The 19,794-nt window shown below is 40.2% G+C and overlaps 1 protein-coding gene across 4 annotated transcripts in view; it reads right to left on the reverse strand.

The window, feature by feature from the left end:
* The window catches only part of TDRD3 (tudor domain containing 3), a 224,449-nt gene that overhangs the window by 30,114 nt on the left and 174,541 nt on the right, over positions 1–19,794 (reverse strand). For 3 of the 4 annotated variants that reach the window (XM_090024671.1, XM_090024687.1, XM_090024665.1), the window contains 2 exons: positions 15,728–16,572; positions 9,753–9,878 (listed from right to left, as the gene is read on the reverse strand). In XM_090024671.1, coding sequence (XP_089880797.1) covers positions 9,753–9,878; positions 15,728–16,572 — 971 coding nt within the window. Of the gene's footprint in view, positions 1–6,880; positions 7,835–9,752; positions 9,879–15,727; positions 16,573–19,794 lie in introns of those variants that run through there. The other variant, XM_090024678.1, reaches the window with a different exon arrangement.

Consider the following 19,794-nt stretch of genomic DNA (forward strand, 5'->3'; position numbering starts at 1 on the left):
TGATTTTCTGTTAATGACAATTATTAAATAAAAATCGAGTGCTTTGTTGAAGGTCTGCTCTAGTTCAAACAAGAATTAATTCAAGGAGCTCCTGATCAAACTACATGAGCACAGTGGCCCCTTTTGGCTTTGAAATTTAAAATTTGTACAGCAAGTCTCTAGTCTGGAAATCAGATAACATAACATAGTAGCAGGTGATAATTTAATACCTTTAAAACTTTGAATTACTTTCCAACAACCTAAAAATTAAAGAAACATCCAAGTCCATTCTGAAGCTAAGTATTCTGTCAGTATTTTTAACGTAAAGATATCTGTATGAAGTCCTCATCTGAGTCAGGTATTGCATCACAAAAAATTCTCAGGAGTCCTAGATGTGCAAAAACTGTGGTGAATATTTTAACCGCAAAGATAATACTTCGGCTCATTGCCTAATTGAAGTAAATGATCCTTTTTATTTTTTTCCCCTGGAGACCATCCAAACTACTTGTGCAAATTCCCTAAAGAAATGAGGAAGTGGATCTTTTATGAAAATGTACAAATTGACAATCACTTAACTATAAATATAATTATTTTACCCCATGTCACTTATTCAATATTTTATATCTAAGACTAAGACAGTAGTATGAAGGCTCTTAACACACTGCATTGATGGGGGTGAAGTCATTTAGGTACAAAATATTAGTCTTCAGGGATATCAATCTATTCCATTCTTTTTGAGTTCATCCACATGTAGACTTTACTTTGGAGTAGACTAACTAGCTCTGTAGTATAGCATCACAGTCTACACGTGCACCAGTATTAGGACATAATAAATTAACTCTGCCATAAGATAGTACTGTCAGGGACAAGGTCATTAAGTTCACTTAAATGCACATGTAGACTGTGACCACTGGGCGCAAATTGTGCCTGGTCAGCCAGCCAGGGCCCAGACTCCTGCCAACCCCTCCCCTGCCCACCGCCACCACCCAAAGCCTGGGGCTCATCCCCATGGCCCCTGCCAGCCTGGGGCTGCTCTGCCCTGGATCAAATTGCTGCGGTCCTAGGCATATGCATAGATGTTGCACCCAGAAGCAATTTTCTCTGGCACACACTGCTACAGAGTTTATCACATCACTTTAATTGCATGTGTAGATGCACACTTTAAGACCTACATGATTTATATTAAAAGGTCAATATTTAAAAACAAATTTCAAACAAGGATATCCAAGAAACCCACACACAGTTACAATTTTGTTTTTTCAGGAAATACTGTGATGATTCCTAACATGACACATACTATCCATGTAGTAACAGTTAGAAAGGTTACTATATTTCTCTCGGTAAACAAAGAAAATGATCTAATTCAGTGGTGTTTAACTTTTCAGCCCTGCACGAGAGATGCAGGCCAGTCCACAGAATGGATCCCATGGCCAGGCTTGGTTTGTAGGCCTGATCCAGCATGAAGTCAGCACATTGGTGTCTTGTGTCCAAAGCACCAGATCCGACCACAAATGACCCCTTGCACTGGTGTAATCTGGTGCATGGAGCCGTGTTACCTGACATACGGGGGCTCCTCACGGCTCCAGACATTTGGTAGCAGGGGAGTGGTGGCAGTATTAAATTGCCATGGCTCTGAAAGCCATAGCAATTAATGCTGGCACAGCTTCTCCGCTGACAAATTTCTGGCCTTTTGGGAGCCCTGCTGGATGGATGATACAGTCCCATGGGCCAGAGATTGAGCACAACTTACCTAATTATTCAAACTAAACTCAACATAAGGAAAAATGAAGTATTCTTCCTAGTTCTAGATTCTGTAACAGCTTCAAAATTTGTTCTACTGAAACTGTTTGCCTTTGTGCACAGTAGGAAGAAATATAAATTGCTCTGTGCAAGGTTTAACCAGTATGCCAAGAAATATAGTCCTCCCATTTCTGGAAATGGTAATGACTCTTTTTACAGATTCACAGAAGTTCAGGGCTGGAAGGGACCTCATGAGATTATCGGGTCCAGCCTCCCTGCTCTGGGCAGGAAAGACTGCTGGGGTGAAATAACCGCAGCCAGCAAGGTATGCATCCAGTCTCCTTTTGAAGATCTCCAGGGTAGGTGCCAGCACCACCTCTGCTGGGAGTCTATTCCAGAGTTTGGTCTCACCAACCGTGAACACGTTTTCCCTTATATCCAGTCTGAAACTTTCTTCTAGGAGTTTATGACCGTTGATTCTGATTTCCTCCTGGGGTGCTTTGGTGAACAGTTGTTCATCTAGCCCCTGATGCTCTCTCCTGATATATTTGTAAGCTGCCACCAAATCCCCCCTGAAGTCTTCTCTTTTCTAGGCTGACAGTACTATATCTGTCAGCCTTTCTTTGTATGGTTTGCTCTTCAGACCTCTAATTATATGAGTGGCTCTTTTCGCTTTAGGCCTCTAATCAAACGAGTGGCTCATCCTTCTTGAAGTATGGCACCCAGAACTGGATGCAGTACTCCAGCTGCAGCCTCACCAATGCTGAGTAGAATGGGAGAAGAAATTTCCTTGAGATGCATCAATTGATGTATGCCAGCATACTGTTTGCTCTACTAACTGTAGCATCACACTGGTGGCTTATATTCTTTTAATAGTCAATTATGACCCCCAGGTCCCTTTTGTGCTTGCTGGCCTAGCATATCTGAGCCTGTACATTTTTTGTGGATTTTTCCTCCCCAGATGGAGCACTTTACACTTCTCACTGTTGAACACCATCTGGTTCTGGTCCGCCCATCTAACAAATCTGGGTCCACCCAGATTGGTAACCTACCCTGATGTGTGGCTATACTTCCCCAAAGCTTTTGAGCTAAGTTAAAGTTCCCTTAAACAGGAGTAACTCTTATCTGAGCTACAAAATTCTACATACATTCCTTCACTGCTTACTCTAAATTTAAGTTTAAAAATGAAAACTGGCCTCTTCTATTTTACCATATGGTTGGTCCAATAAAAGATATCATCCACAAAAATTGTTGCCTCTCTTCTATTTCATTTACTATGTAAATGCTGCTCATCAGGCAGAATACCCCTGAACAATTAGCCAGTGTATTCTTTTGAAACTGTGCTGTGTAGCATAATAAATCACAGTGGATTACAGTAATTTAGTGAGATTACTTGTTTTTTCCCTAAACTTGCTAAATAACCAGAGCCGAACCTGGTCATTACCACAGTCTGTAAATTGTCTTATATGTATACCTCAAACTAGTACATACATCTCCCATAAAAGTTTCAGAACATAATTGAGTTGCCACAAAGCACATAGGAAGAAGAATCCTTTTATATAAATATTTTGGAGCAGAAAAGTTTCTTTTTCTGTTTATATTCACTCAGGGCTTTTGGAGCAAGACTGACTGCTAAGCTATCATTATCTACCTATAGTTGTAATTGGATATGCATATTCTCAGAAACCTAGTCTCATTTGACAGTGATCTTCAAAAGCCTTTTGTGGGACAAAAAGAAAAAAAAAACTTTGCAATTGAATTGGCATAATTAACACCCAGAAAGAAAGACTTAAAATTTTGCCAGTATCTTTCAAATAACTCAGCTTCAGAACAAAAATGTCTGTCTGAAGATTTTATAGATCTTCTTGGTATTTCAATTATATTTAAGAGGAACTAACATGGATTATTTCACCTTCTTCACTTAAAAGTCTGGGAGCATGAGCTTTTACACAGCCAGTTCATTCCACACAGCAATTTAATCTTTTTTTTTGTTTTCATCTTCAACTAAAGAACATCTCTTAACAGACTGAACTTGATAATGCTCTCAGGATGCCAACCAAGAAAACTGAAAATACCAGGACATCCGGCATAACCGTGCAAGGATGACAATATAATCTTTCAACTACCACATGGAAGGTACGGTGTACAAGAAAAATAGCTCAAAACGAGAATGAAAAAAATCTAGTAATTATTTCTCATAAAAGAGATTTGCCATAATTTCTCTTCCACATTATCATCCCAAATGTGCACATGCCCTCTTCCCAGGAGGCAAAGACCTACAAAGGTCAAATTAATCAAGATATTCCTTCAATGTCCTTAGTTTATAAAATTCTTGAGGTAACCCATTAGAGGCCAAATGAAATTTCCTAAATTAATGGAAAAAAGGCTAGGAAGCAGAACATGAAGAGACCAACCTGTGATAAACAGTTATCATTGATTCTTCTGGCCAACCTTCAATCATATGTTTCCAAAGAGAAAACATAAGTAATGAACAGTACCCTAAACAGATGTGCCTCTTTCTGGTTAAAACTGATATATGTACTGATCAAATTAGCTTCATCTACAGGAAATGCCTTTCCCACTGGAAAACTGTTAAAGATAACAGTTTACTGAATTTGAGATCTACATACAAGCCTTGGAAAAAGGTCCTATTAAAAACAAAACTAAGGAATTACTGAGCAAGTCAAGAGCTTAAAATAGTGGTCAAAACAGATCATACTCTGATCTGAAAGTCATTTATTTTTTTAAAAAACTGTTTAAAGGAAAGGTTATTCCATTAGATTATTTCCTTTCTTAAAATTTAAAAAAGCAAGCACTACTCATCTCCAAAGTGAAAATCATATTAAAAACTTGGATACCTAACACATTTTAGGCTATGTTAAGACTTTTCCTAAAGACAAAAAAATTAGAATGGTAGCGGAATACTTGGTTGCTTTCCATTTCTAAATCCGGAGTCTATAACCTTTTCAGAAGAGTGGCCAGAAATAATACAACATGGTCTGAGACAGATCGGTGCTTCACAACTGGCCAACAAAATCCCTTCTTCGTTTTCATTAAATCAAAGTATACTGTGCCAAGAAAGGGCAAAGAAGGACCAAAAGAAATCATTTTTGCCTGCTCTACCCTCAAGCAACTCTTGTTATGTTATAGTTTGACTGATTAAACCATCATATATAAAGAAAATAATGCCACAAAAAAAGCCCAGAAACAAAACATACCTGTGAATACCTGAGCCTACGAGTTGCATGGTAGTAGAAAGCCCCAAGACCCCCTGTAGAAACAGCCTGCCCTAGCAGCCTTCCAGATAAAAAGTGAGTGCTAGAAGAAGAAAGATCCCTATAGAAGAGAATCTTCATTCATTCATTGAACATTTAACTGTATTTAACCATTAAACAAGAACTCCTAATTCTTAGTTTGGCAAGGGAGCCAAAATTCTCAAAGTAATGATAAATACTACTTGCAGATGCAACCAGATACAAAGAGGTCTCCACTGGTAATCCTTAGATTAGCAAACATGACTGTATTAGAAGAACTTTATTTGATGCCTCATTTGCAGGAAACCAGAGGAAAAACATGTTAAGTATTTGCATAAGTGTCACAGGAATGGCATTATCCATGCATCAGCATTCAGTAACCTTAAATTAGGGACCTATTTAAGTCACAGTTTTGCAATTTTTGTGGAAACTGTAAAAAAAATAACAGTTTCTGAGAAAAATAATGTTTCTGACCATTTTTCATGGAAGTGCCAGGAAAAAAAAACAGTAAAAGCCTACTGGAATACAAAGAAAGTGTGGCAATCCCTGTAGCCATAGAGCATGTGGTTTGAGAAAGAGCTACTGAGAGGCTGAGCTAGTGACATACACCCAATTAAGGCACCAGTCAGAAAAGCTAAACGTTTTGGCACCATCTTTTAGGAGTCCAGATGCAATGCTGTAGCAATGTTAAAGTCTGAAGATAAGTGGTTTGCCGTTTGGCCGATCAGCAGCCATGCGTGGAGCTGCTGGGGCCCCTCAGCCAATCAGCGGGTGGGGGGCTCACTGCAAAAAGACAATAAAATCAGCTTTGCACACCATGAGCAACAGAAAACCTCTTTGTCTCACTGCAATTTAGAAAGGTCCCTGCTAATAATTCAAAACAGAGAGAGGATAGTATGGTGTGAGGTTGAATTAAAAGATCAGTTTTCCATACAGAAAAGGTCAAATCTTTCAAAGAATCCATGCTGTTTTAAAATCAAGAGCATTTTCCTGAACCCCCAAGGAGACTGGCATCAACCTTCCAGTAAAATAACTCAACCAAAGCAGAACTGCATGGATGAATCTTGGCAGAAGCAGCAGCAGCTGGAAACTTTACTCAAGAAAGCCATGTACATTGCTGCAAAGAGAAGACGCTGTTATTACAGAATGGTCTCAAAATGTGATGAACACCTGGAATTAGAAACTGGGAGAAGGCCTACGATCTGTAAAAACACTTAAAATTGTGAGGTAGGAAACAGCATACTGCTATGTCTTGTTCACAAAATGTTTTAGCATAGGGACAACTATTGATACCTAATTCTCAAAAGAGAACTAATAACTACAAAAATGCCCCCAGAAAATGCCCCCAGATGCTTCTTGTTTTCCTTCTTCAACTTTTTAATAACTGGAGAGTTCATTGCAAGAGATAAGCCAATAAACGGTTTCTCTGCCTCTATGAAGCAAAATGTGTAACAATAAGGATTGCTGTACTTACCTTGACTGACATACAAAGATATTGTCATGTGGGATAAAGGAGGAGAAGCCTATGGCAAAGTCTATATTTTTTAGCCAATATTGTTTTTCAATGAAGTGAGAATAGCCATGAGAAAAAATCTCCTATAAACCTAGCCTTAATATATGATTCTAGGGGCACCCAAATGAGGTTACAATGTGCAGAAATAAAGAAAGCAAGCATGTTGGTTTCCTTTACGTTACAGGGAAGGCAAATATAAACATAAGATGAAAGTTCTACTTGTAGATTCATGAGAAAACTCTATAAAATAATAATTGAGGAAACAGGATAAAAAAGGGGAAAGGAAATAGTTTTGATAGTCAAGTCAGTAGACACACACTAAGAATAAAAAGGCAGCACAGTAAATTAAAAAAAAAAACTCCTACAACTTAAAGAAAAAAATTAACACTTTAAATTTAGATTACATCTTAACTTTATTTATTTTTCCCCACACAACAAGCTATTAATTTAGTCAGGAAGTCCCTTAACATTCCATGCTTTTCAATTTATTAGTATAACCTTACATCTCTAAAGAAAACAACAAGCAACTCTTATGTCTACAAATTTTTGATGTATTTTTGTTGTTGGCAATATAACATTATTTTCATTAAGTGAACTACTACATTTAGAGAAATGGGTACATTTGTATAAATTTCTGTAGGAGAGCACACTAAACAAATTCTGAAACATTGGAAAGTAATGTGCAGTTTGATCATTAAAGATAAAGATTTCAAGGTATATAGACCTCTATTGCAAGAGCCAAGCAAAAAAAAGTTAAGATCAACAATTATTTAACAGTTACATGTGTAGATTATAAATTGGGCTCTTTTACAAATCTGTCAACAGTCCCTTCGTATAACTCATCAAATATCACAGTTAGTTTTGTACCATTTGATATAGCTTGGTTTTCTGTATTTCTAGCATCCAGCAATGCTAGAAATAAGAGCAAGATAGCTATTGTGGAGATCTGAAAACCCCCCACAGAGGAGGCAATGAATGTACCCTACAGGTGGAACACTACTATAGATCATTAGATTCCACATGTAATCTGAATTACAGGAGTCTCAAGGTTATTTTGCAAGTTTCTTCAAATGAGGTGCAAATTAGAGTGTATTTTAGGTGCACAGGATCTATATCGCAAGCCAGCAAAAAGTTTTCTACTAAAGCAATCCAATCCATAATACATACTGAAAACGCAAATAAAATCTGTTCTCCCTAATAACACTCACTAATAAGCACTGTATTCTTCAATTAGCAGTTTGGTTGTTAATGCAGGTGGTCAGAAGTATCTCAGAGTCATTTGGGTCCTCAGGCCCTCAAAAAGCAGGACACCATATTGACTTAAGCTGTCTTTTCATGTGTCCTCATCCTATGAAGTAGAGAAGTACTTTTACCACACAGATGTACATGGAGAAATTTTGGATAAAATGCACCAAAAAGTGTAATGGAGGAAAGGAATCTGAGAAACAGACTGAATAAACATATCTTGAGAATTACTATATTCTAAACTACGGAGACAAACAGTTACGCTCTTCCTGGCATCCTGATTCTTGCTTCTAAAAATGTTTTTAAGTATGACAGAAGAAGCCAGACAGTATTATGAGACTAGAACAGACGTACAATGTCCAGTTCCATTGAAAACAGAGGAAATAAAGGGAATTTTATTTGTAAGTGAATATATATCTATTTGTACAAAGAAATTATCACCAAATCTTAAACTGAACTAAGCATGGAAATTTGACCGTGTTGTATAGGTTGACTGGATTATTCTTCTGTCATTGGTTAATATACGGAGAGCAAGCAAAAGCAAGCGAGCAAGCATGAGCAAGAGCGCGAGAGTGAGGGAGTGCGCATGAATGAGAGCGGGAGCACAGAAGCGAGTGCGAGCGCGAGCCCAGGCAAGCAAGAGAGAGCAAGCAAGAGCAAGCACTCCAGAAGTCATCTTTAAAAAGATCTACTAGCTTTAGAGCAGAATCCTATAGTGAGAGAAACCGCTATCACACATCACAGAAACTGAAAACTACAAGGATATATTTTCAGGAAAACAGTAAAATCTCAGGGCTTATACCATAAATATCCTGAGATCATGGTGTGAAACCTCTCCCAAAAAGGGAGTTGTAACGGGGAGAAGGATTAGATGTACTGTAAGTGGAATGTTTTGTATGTGAAGATTTGAAATAAAACTGCAGCAAGGGGCTGATCAAATGACAGTTCAACAACTGGAAACCAACTTTGAGAATCCATAGGGAAATTAATATATCAACTGGGAGGAACTTCAGCTTTCTGTTGAGATGCAAAAAGTCCACAAGGGGGCTACAAGAAAGTGAGAGGCAGTAACAGAAAAGAAAATACAACTGGAAGTCAATAGTGGATGACTGTTTAGTCTTGAAAGGACTACTACAACCATGCTAATTATGAAAGCAACCAGAAGATAAAGGCCATAAAACCACTGACAGCTAAGATCCTTAAGAATAACAGAGACATTGATACTCTGTTAATAAAGAAGAGAATTAAATATGCCAGTCAGCATAACCTTTTGTGCATCTTTTTCATAATAAATATTAAAAAAGAAGGGATTCTGTACCTCTGTTTTTTAACCTATATTTGGCTTTGTTCATTTTCCATGAAGCTTATATATAAAGGTTTTAAAATTAGATTTCATGAACTAAAGCACATTCTAAAAATTTATGAAAGAATCTCTAATAATACCGTACTGGAATAATATTTGGCAAAGAATACTCAAAACACAAAACTCATGACAAATGCATTTCTTTTTTAGCATATGCATATACATGTAATAAAAACCAGTGGGATATTATTTGAAAGAAGCTGCTTCCCAGTTTTTACTTGAAAGAAAACAGCGTAACTGTTTTTGAAGCAAAAATCTTTTTTTGACAACTGTATACAATAGTATTCTATATATAAACACAAGTTTGAGAGACTAATATATGCATAAAATGTCCATATTACATATACAAATTATTTTCAGGAAACATATATAGAAAGATATTCATACTGAAAACAATATATTATACATAAAAGTGCCATTGGAGTCTTTTGTTTTAACATTATTGAGATGCTTATGTAGGTAACCAGAAGGTCTAATCAGTTTTAAATCATTTTTCTACACAAGTGTGGGGCTGGGGGGAGTGGGGGGAGGTTGTGATGTTGGTTTTTTTTGTTTTTTTTACATTTTATGCCCTTTCCAGGAAATGGATTTATTAGGACTAAATATAAATTACATAAGCTGTATAAGATATCTTTTCCTACAGTTTATTATCACATACCCATGCATCTGCGTGAATGGGCCTGATGTTGCTTAGTAGCACCTCTTCATAGTTTCCATAATCACAAAATTTAACAACTGCAGTTGTTCCAGATGAATGAAGAGCTTCAATTTCTGCCCGGTAAAACTTAAAAGAGAAATTTCCAAAGGTCATAAAACAATACATAAAAATATTGCAAACAGATCAGTACATTTTAAAAATAATATCTTTTTATTCACTATAAGTGCAACAGTTTTCAAAAGTGCTTGTACCAGATAGACATACAAGGTTTTTTGGATAAATGTGATACATTTTATTAGACCGACTAAATAGCTGGAAAAATTGTTCTTTGCAAGCTTTCAGGCACAAATACCCTTCTTCAGGCAGGCAGATTCTCCAAATTCTTCTCTATATTAAACAAGTTAAAGCAGAGCCTTACATCAAGACCTCTTACAAATGTTAATATAATAGCACAATGGGGTCAGAGACATTTTATGCCTGATCCCCAAAATTGTGCATCCCGCCAGGCATGTCTGGACATGGCATTTTCCAGATTGGCCATAAAATTCCTCTGATTCCAATCATACAATTGTTGGGGGGGGAGGGGGTGCCTGGTATCATGACCCATTTACTGCTGTGGGCTCTCCCCCTGCCAGAAACTTGAAAGGCAAGCCATGTAGCCCATGCACGCTTTGCAAGGCTCCAGAGCACTATGACTGATGTTGAGAGAAGCCTCCTCTCGCCAATCTCAGGCTCGTGCCACCCCAGGACCTTTAAAAAGCAGGCATGCACTTGGTCCCAGGCCATCATGAACTCAACATCAGGAAGACTCACTGATCTCAGGTTTCCAGGGCCAAGACTTAAAAGGTTTGGTACTGACCAGTGGCTCTACTACCTTCTGAGCACATCAGCTCCCTGCATCCTGATATATTAAAAAGATGTGCATGCAACTATGCTACACGGGCCTCTCCTGGATGCTTACATGTCCATGTTCAAAATTAAGCGTGGGACAAACCACCCACAAAATATTCCACATTAAATATGGAACATCTTTTGGGGCTGGTTTTGCACTTTATTGCATCTTAAACATCTTGCACATGTGGCATGCTGTCATTTATCCTGTGATTCATCTGTTAAGTGTACAATAAATATAACATCTGCCAGGGTCTAAGATAATCATCCAAACTGAAACCAATCTTTTAGAAATATCCTTCCACTGTTTAGAGGCCTGCACATAAAAAAAAAAGAGGGCTACCCTGCATAGGAGGGTCTGTCTTGGGAAAAAGGGTAGAGGAGTTGCTCTCTATGTGAAGGAACATTACTCCTCCCTAGAAGCAGAGATTGGCAACAAAGAAGAGTGACTTGAGACCTTCTGGGTCAAGATACAGGGAGAGCATGTGGAAGGGGATTTGACAGTAGGAATTTACTACAGACCTCCAAACCAAGAGGAAGAGCTTAACCAAGTATTCTCTAGAGAACTGGCAGAGGCTTCACACTCTTGGAGCATTGTCATCATGGGTGACTTCAAATACCTAGACATGTCATGGGATGAGCATACAGCAAGTTCTGGTCACTCACAAAGCTTCCTCAGTTGTATTGAAGAGCTCTATCTGACTCAAGATGTCTATGGGCTGACCAGGGGTAAGGCACTCCTTGATTTGGTTCAGGCCGAAGGGGACAATCTAGTTAGCAACCTGAGGATCAAAGGGAAACTAGGTGACAGTGACCATGAGATGATCACTTTTTTCATCCACCGTAAGACAGGGAAGTCAGTCAGCTTTCCTTCCACAGGCTTAGGAGATTGGTTGGTGAGGCCCTGTGGGACTACTGTCCAATGAGGAAGGCAGCACAAGAAGAGTGGTTGTTCCTTAAGGAAGCAATCCTAGGAGCACAAAGGAAGTCCATTCTTTTTATAAGAAAGGCAGCAAAAGGGCTGGGAGACCCCCCTTGGTTCAATAGGGAAGTCATGGGCCTCCTTAAATTAAAAAGAGAAGCTTATAAGGGATGGAAGTCAGAAATTACCACCAAAGAGGAGTACTCAGCAATATCCTGCACCTGTAAGGAGTGAATCAAGATAGCAAAGGCACAAACAGAATACAAATAGGCAACTGGAATCAAGGACAACAAAAAGTCCTTCTTTAGATATGTAGCACGTCAGAGAAAAAATAAGGGAAACATAATGAGACAGGTGAAAACAGATACCCAGGACAAAATTGAACTCCTAAAGAAATACTTCACATCAGTATTCCACCAGTCCAAGGATATTAGCTTGCTTGACAGAATACAGGATGATCAAAGTGGGGGTGATCACCCTCCCATAGTTGGTGAAGATTTTGTGGGGGTACACCTAGAGAAAATGAATATCTAAAAGTCAGCAGGACCAGATGAACTATACCCGAGAGTGCTAAAAGAGCTGGCCAACATCATTGTGCGACCTATGATAAATTATCTGAAGACTGGTGGTAGTCAGGAGAGGTCTCAGAAGATTGGAAGAGGGTCGTTGTGGTGCCTATCTTCAAGAAAGGAAGAAAGGAGGCTCTAGGGAATTACAGGCCAATCAATTTGACCTCAGTCCCTGATATAATCCTGGAAAAAAAATTATCAAAGAATCCATTACTGATAGGCTAACAAAAGGCAATATTCTAAAGGATAGCCAACATGGCTAAAAAGGCCTTTGATCAAGTCTCCCATGATGTCCTCATTGTAAAATTGGGAAGATGTGGCCTCAATTATTTTGCGGTCCAGTGGCTAGGTAACTGGCTCTGAGGTAGGACTCAGAGAGTATTAGTAGATGGAACAAGTCAACATGGAGTAAGGTGACTAGTGGTATCCCTCAGGGTTCAGTACTCGGGCCAGTACTTTTGAACATATTCATCAATAGTTCGGATTCAAGTGTTAAAAGCGTACTGGCAAAGTTCACACATGAGACCAAATTATGAGGGAGTGCACTCACACTGGAGGACAGGCTGGGCCTACAGGCTGACCTGAACAGGCTTGTAAGGTGGGCAGATCAAAACCTGATGATGTTTAACATAGAGAAATGTGAAGTGCTCCAGCTGGAGAGAATTAATCTTCAATACAGTTACAGGCTCAGTGGTACCACGCTTGTCAGCACCACACCTCAAAGAGACCTGGGGGTCATGATAGGCCACAGAATGGACATAAGCCACCAGTGCAATGCTGTAGCTGGCAGAGTAAATAAAACTCTGGTATGCATCTACCGATGCATCTCTTAACAAGACTAAGGATGTCATCCTCCCACTCTACTCAGCTTTGGTGAGACCGCAGCTGGAGTACTGCCTCCAGTTCTGGGTGCCACACTTCAAGAAGGATGTGGAGAAGCCTGGGAGAGTCAAAAGGAGGGCCACACTTATAGTTAGAGGTCTGGAAATCAGGCCATATGAGGAGAGGCTAAAAGATATGGGATTGTTCAGCCTGGAGAAGAGAAGATGTAGAGGGGACTTGGTGGCAGCCTATAAGTATATTGGGGGTACATACATCAGGGCCTGGAGGAGCATCTGTTCACCAAGGCATCCCAGGGGAAGACAAGGAACAATTGACACAAACTGCTAGCAGATCACTTCAGATTGCAGATAAGGAAAAAGTTCTTTAAGGTTCAAGTGTCTAGGGTCTGGAACAGACTCCTCCCAGAGCTAGTACAATCACCTGCTCTGGAAATCTTCAAACACTGACTGGACGCACACCTTGCTGGGGTCATCTGACCCCAGTTGTCTTTCCTGCCCAAGTGCAAGAGGGCTGGACCTGATGATCTTGTGAGATCCCTTCCAGCCCCTAACATCTATGAATCTATGAATCTAACATTTCGAGAATAGTTAAAATTACAAGTCCACTTCACCACCTACCCCTACCACCATTCCAAACAGCTATTGGAGACTGTACAGTACATAAGCTAGTACACATATTCAAAAAAAGAATACATCTACTATAGTTGATTTTCACAAAAACATTTTAAACTTATTTTCTATTATTGATGTAATAGTTTCAATCAGCTAATTTTCCAAAGTTTTTTTCTGTAATTCATGACTGCCCACAATTTATGCATCTCATCAAGACAAAATTACTTTTTTTTTTTTAAAGGTGTATAGGCTATTATTCCTTCCCTGCACCATTTGTATATAATCCCAATCATACACACGTATTTAGTTAAACAGAGGCAAAAATCAAAACCACAATTTGTTCCTATAAGTCTTGGATTCATAAATTGTCACATCCACTTTATATTTACACAGCAGACTTTTTAATACAATAAAATAATACAAGATATACATTAAAAACAGACACAAAAGTTGAAAGAAATTAGCTGTTAAATCAACAATAATAAAAAGCAAAGAAAAATAAGGTTTTTTTTCTTTTATGGGAAAGTCTTAGAACTTAGGGGCAAAAAAAAAATCTAGAGAAGATTGATAGAAGAGATATGACTTAAGGAGATTATTTTTTTCAGATTCATTGTTTATGTATAGTTTTAATGTAGTGTAAAGAAAAGGAAAAATAGTAATTAAAACAGTAAAAAATTAAAAATACAATAACGAAATATTAAAACTTTTGAAATCAAGAAATGAAAAATGCAGAGAGTTTAGTTTGAGCACAAATAGTTTGTTCATTCCAGATGCAGTTCAGCTAAAAAACCATTTTCCTGAGAATACGAAAAAAAGGAAAATGGCTTAATACTTTCCCTTTGTAAGGGAAAGTATAATATCATATCTTAGTTCCTTCAATCAGGGTTATCTTCCCCTGAAATCAGAAGAACTGTATGCTGCTGATTCTGAAAAGAAAAACGTCTACCACAGAGATCCTTTTGGACGACAAGGCACTCACTTTCCTTTCTCTGGAATTAGGTTGCTTCCCCTACCATATATCTAGTAAACAGAGTGTGAAGAATAGGATAGCTCTTAGGCCTGTGCAAAGCAGCTAGTATTCCCGTCGGATTGAGGTTTGAACGATTCGGGAGACACTGATTGGATTCGAATCACTGTTTTGAATTGATCCCTGCTACCCCCTACTGCCCCATGCCACGTGGGGGGGGGGCTCTGCCATGAGCCCCCTGACCCCTGTCTGCTGTCCCAGCCCACACCCATGGCTACCCCGCCCACCCAAGCTGCCGGCCCTTTAGGAAAAAACAGACAAACTCTGGCTCACTGGCTACTGCCTGATGGGGTTGGGGGGCAATCCCTGCTGCCTCCCACTGCCCTAAGCTGTGGGGGGGGGTGGGGGGGGCTCTTCCACAAGCCTCCAGAAGCCCTGAGGCTGCTGCAGCAGCTGGTGAGTACAGGGGTTTTGTTTTTTTAAAGGGCCGGGAGCTGGGGCAGGCGAGGCAGCCATGGGGGGAGGCTGGGAGAGTGGGTAGGGGTTGGGAAGGGCTCATGGCAGAGCCCCCAGTGCAGCATGGGGCAGCAGGGATTGCCCCCCTGCCTGGCAGCACCCAGTAAGTAGGGGCTTTTTTAAAAAAAAACTGGGAGTTGGGGCCAGGTAGGGCAGCCATGGGGAGGGGCTGGGAGAGCAAGCTCTGGTCAGAGGGTGCTCAGGGGTGTTGGGGGAGCAGGCAAGGGATGGGGCCTGGCAGGGATCCTCCCATGGTCCCCTCCCCCCTTCTCCAGCCCCTCTCCCCCATCCTCTACCTATCAGCATGGAATCTGGGTCCAGCTCCCTGCTGCAGTCACCACGGACTGCCCAAATCGGCAAAGATCTCAGAATATTTTCCAAATCAATTTGGAGAGCTTTGAATCAATTCAGAGCTTTCTATTGGTCCCCTGATTCGATTAGGAGATTCGGCCACCGAATCGGGCTGAATCTTCTCTGAATCAAGTCAGCAGCCAAAGCTTCACACTGCCCTAACAGCTATAGTGTAAAACTACACATATATACACACAACCCTGCCACTATGGCAGCATATTACTGATACCAACTATGGGCTATCGCTTTCCCTAAAATAAAATAAAAGGTGCAAGAGCAGTACTTGTTAAATGATTAGCGCATACCTTGTTGTCTTCCCAATAAAGAGCAAAACATTCATCCCCTGGTCTCCAGCTTTTTCCGTACTCCACTGGAATCGATGGTTCTAATATTTTTTCTGGCTTGATGGGCCCCGATCTCCTTTTGGGTCCAGTGTTATAATACAATATTTTATCATCAAAAGTTGAAGTCACATTGGATCCTGGCGCTTTAATAGGTCCCACTCGTCTTCCTTTCTGAGGATGTTCGGTATCTCCATTTGGTATAACATTAAAACTATCAGTTCTAATAGGATTCTGGTATTCATTATTCATACCAAAATGTTGTTCACTTTTTAAACTGAAGGTTTCATTACTTATTGTTCGTGCTTTCCTGTCATAAAAATTATCAGGATGGTGTATTTGGTTTTCCCTTTTCCCTCGTTTTAGATTATTGTTACTTATGGTATCCTGAATACCAGAGTTTTCTTTCAGTTCCGTGAATAACGCCCCTTTGCCTAATCTATTTTGCATATTGTTATCCCTCCTCTTAAAAGAAAAATCACTCTGGTAAGTGACTGTGGGATAAGCAAGATCCTTTGGTCTATCATTTCTAGGATTAGGTCGATCACATTTATTTTTCTCCTCAGTCCATTGCTCTGATCCTAAGGAGTTGTGTCTTTCAGGGCCTCTGTTTCGGGGGGGCCCACTACTTTCCAAGGCCTGTCTTGAATTCTGAATGTCCCTTTGAAAACGAGGGGGTTTCTCATTTCTTGGTTGTCTTGAATCACTTCGAGAAAGATGTCTTGTGTGGTTCTCTTTTATGCCATTCTGCTCAGTACTGAATACTTTATGTTGTATTTGGTGTTGTGGATGAAACTGTGATTTTGGTTCTACAAAGAGAGATAACAGTGTTTCAAGTACATGCTACAATTTATTGTGCCAGAACACACAAAGAAACAGTTTTTATAAATAATTTTTCTAATATTAACACGTCTATTTTTTAGAAGGGATACCATTCATCTGTGTGGTCTAGCAGCAGATTTGCACATTTTAACAGAGGAGGAGTAGATATAAACTCAAGATTACCATTCCTAAAAGTCAGTGAGAAATGCATATTTTCATATTATTAAACCACATACCCATATAAACAATACTGGTATTAGCACTGCAGAGAGCTATTCATTTCTTCTGATGTACATCAATAACTTGGTTGAATAACTGCCATTTGAAAGAGAGAGATGGGGATCCAGTACAAGAAAAGAAAACAGGAACTCAAAAAAGTAAAAAAAAAAAAATTCTAACCTCTATTTGATGACCGCAGATTTAATTTAGATACAAGAATATATATTTTACAGCTTTTCTAGCAACAAACAGGCATATATACAGTAGGGTTCTGCACAGCTTCAGGTGCTGATTTGATTTAGAGGAGATTCGGCCTCATTTGGCAGCTGAATCTCCAAATCCAAACTGAATCAGGAGACTAACAAAAAGGTTCAAATCAATTCAAAGCTCTTCAGATCAATTTGGAGAGCTCTGGAGATTTGGGCAGTGCCCACTCACTGCCGCAGGGGCTGGACCCAGACTCCATGCCGGTAAGTAGGAGGTTATGAAGGGGACCATGGGGTGACCCCTGCCAGGCTCTATCCCTTGCCCGCTCCCTCAACTGACCTGAGCACCCCCAAGCCCTGCCCACTCTCCCAGCCCCCACCCTCCCCCCAAAGGCTGCCCTAGCTCCTGGTTCTTAAAAAAAGAGAAAGAAAAAGAAAAAAAGAAAAAGCCTGCTACTGCACCAGCCACTAGGGCCTCTGAAGGCTTTTGGCAGAGCCCTCCCATGCAGCATGGGGCAGTAGGGGGCAGCGGGGATAGCCCCCCCACCTGGCAGCATCCAGTGAGTGGGTGCTTATTTTTTTTTCTTTTTCCAAGAGCTGGGAGCTGGGGCCAGGCAGAGTAGCCATGCAGGGGGCTGGGAGAATGGGTGGGGGATGGGGGTTCATGGCATAGCCCCGCCCATGCAGCACAGGGCACTGGCAGGCAGCGGGGATCGCCCCCCCTCCCCACCTGGCAGCAGCTGGTGTGTGCTGGGCTCTTTATTTTTAAAGAGCCAGGAAGTTGGGACCAGGTGGGACAGTCATTGACGGGGCTGGGAGAGTGGGTGGGGGATGAGGCCTATTTGATTCACAGATTTAGTGGCAGCTGAATCTCCAAATCAGATTCAGCCGAATCGCTCTGGGACAGTGATTCAGATAACCAAATCGAATCACTGTCCCAACAATCAGCTGAATCTGAAGGAAATACTAGCTGCTTCACACAGGCCTAATATACAATGGCATTGAATAGCTCAACCTTGTCCCCCCTGTCTGTCACTAATTGCTCCTTTTGTTCAGTAGGGGTTCTATGCTGCCCTGTGCCTTCCTTTTACTCCCTACATACCTAAAAAAAGACTTTTTGTTGTCTTGAATTTGTGTTGCCAGCCTCAGCTCTGTAGTTGCTTTGGCTTTTCTAACTGCCTCCTTGCAAGTACAAGCCAAGTAGGTACACTCCTCCTTGGTAGCTTCCCCTGCTTCCAACACCTATATGCTTTCTCTTTTGCACTTAGGCTCCTCTAGATTTCCCTGTTTAGCCAAAGAAGTGTTTTGGCTTCTTTCCCCCTTTTCCCTCATACTGGGATAGTCTCCCCCTGTGCCCAAAAGATCGCTGCCTTTAGGAATGACCACCCTTCCTAGACTCTCATCTCACCAATACTCTTCTCCTGCAGAGCATCAGTGACTAGACTCCTAAGCACACTGAAGTTAGCCTTCCTAAAGTCAAGCACTTCCACCCTACTAGTTCTTACCCACCTTATGCCGTATGGTGAATTCGACTGATTGGTGGTCACTGTCCCCAAGGTGACCACGAATCTGCCTACCAGGTCCTCCCCCGTACCCAACACCAAGTCCAGTAAGGCATTGCCCTTAGTGGGGCTGTATACCTCCTGTGTTATGTGAAGGTCCTGCATGCAGGTTAAGAACCTACGTGAATCATTGGATTTGGCTGACTGCTCCTCCCAGCACGTCAGGATACTTTAGGTCCCCCATGACAACAACATCCCTAAACTGTAGGGCCTCTGAGAGCTGCCTCAAAAATTCAAAGTCTAGCTTTTCCTCTTGGTGTGGTGGTCTTTTATTACATGATTTAGCTGAGAAAGCAGAATGTGATACTATACCAAATTTTATTTTACACATATTCTTATATATTTATCATTGTTTATATACATACATACATACACACACACACATATTTTACATATGAAAAGAGTATATTTAAGGCACTTGCATGGAGGTAGGAGAGGGGGCAGGAACGGGGAGGGACAAGGGATGGGAACAAGGGATGGGAACAAGGGACCAGGGTCTGGCCCCTCACCCCCCAACACTACTTTCCCCACCACAGCAAGGGAGGGGTGGGGGTTTGGGGGAAGGAGAGGGTTGAATTTATGACAAGCATCCACTAATTAGATTTATACTTTTCTATCTATAGAATCTAATTACTGGAGGAGGTTGTCTTAAATCCAAAGTTATTCTGGACTCAGGTAAATACGGCAATTTTTCAGATAAGTAAGAAGTTAGGAATTTACAAGTAATCTTAAAGTATGTGATACATTTAGTTAATGCATAAGCAGCCAATTAAATAAGAGCTACATTAAACTAAAGAGCTATGTTCTAAAATCTGAATTAAAATGACCCTGAACAGCTTTTAGAATGTATATTGCTAATATATGCTTTCACATAGTTTAAATGATGTCTCCTTCATATACCTATATCAGTCAGCTATTATCCAAATCAATTTCAATTTGTTCCAAGGTTTGGTTAAAGAACTTATAACATGAAAATCTGGGGATTCAACTCCCAAGTATAATATATTCAACTCAGGTATTTTGATAGGAATGGATAAACATTTTAACGCTTATGCAGTTCCATGTAGTTCGTTTGTTCTGTAAAAGAACTCCTTACATAGTCTATGGTAGTCTACATGACAATATAGAATGTATCTACAGTAAATTTATCACTTTAATTGGAATAGCTTAATAAACTATTTTTTAAATTTATGGCAGGATTGCTACTGCTGTTTTCCCATGA

Source organism: Crocodylus siamensis, chromosome 1, assembly GCF_052110815.1.
Source record: "Crocodylus siamensis isolate JL-2025a chromosome 1, ASM5211081v1, whole genome shotgun sequence".
Classification (NCBI taxonomy): Eukaryota; Metazoa; Chordata; order Crocodylia; family Crocodylidae; genus Crocodylus; species Crocodylus siamensis.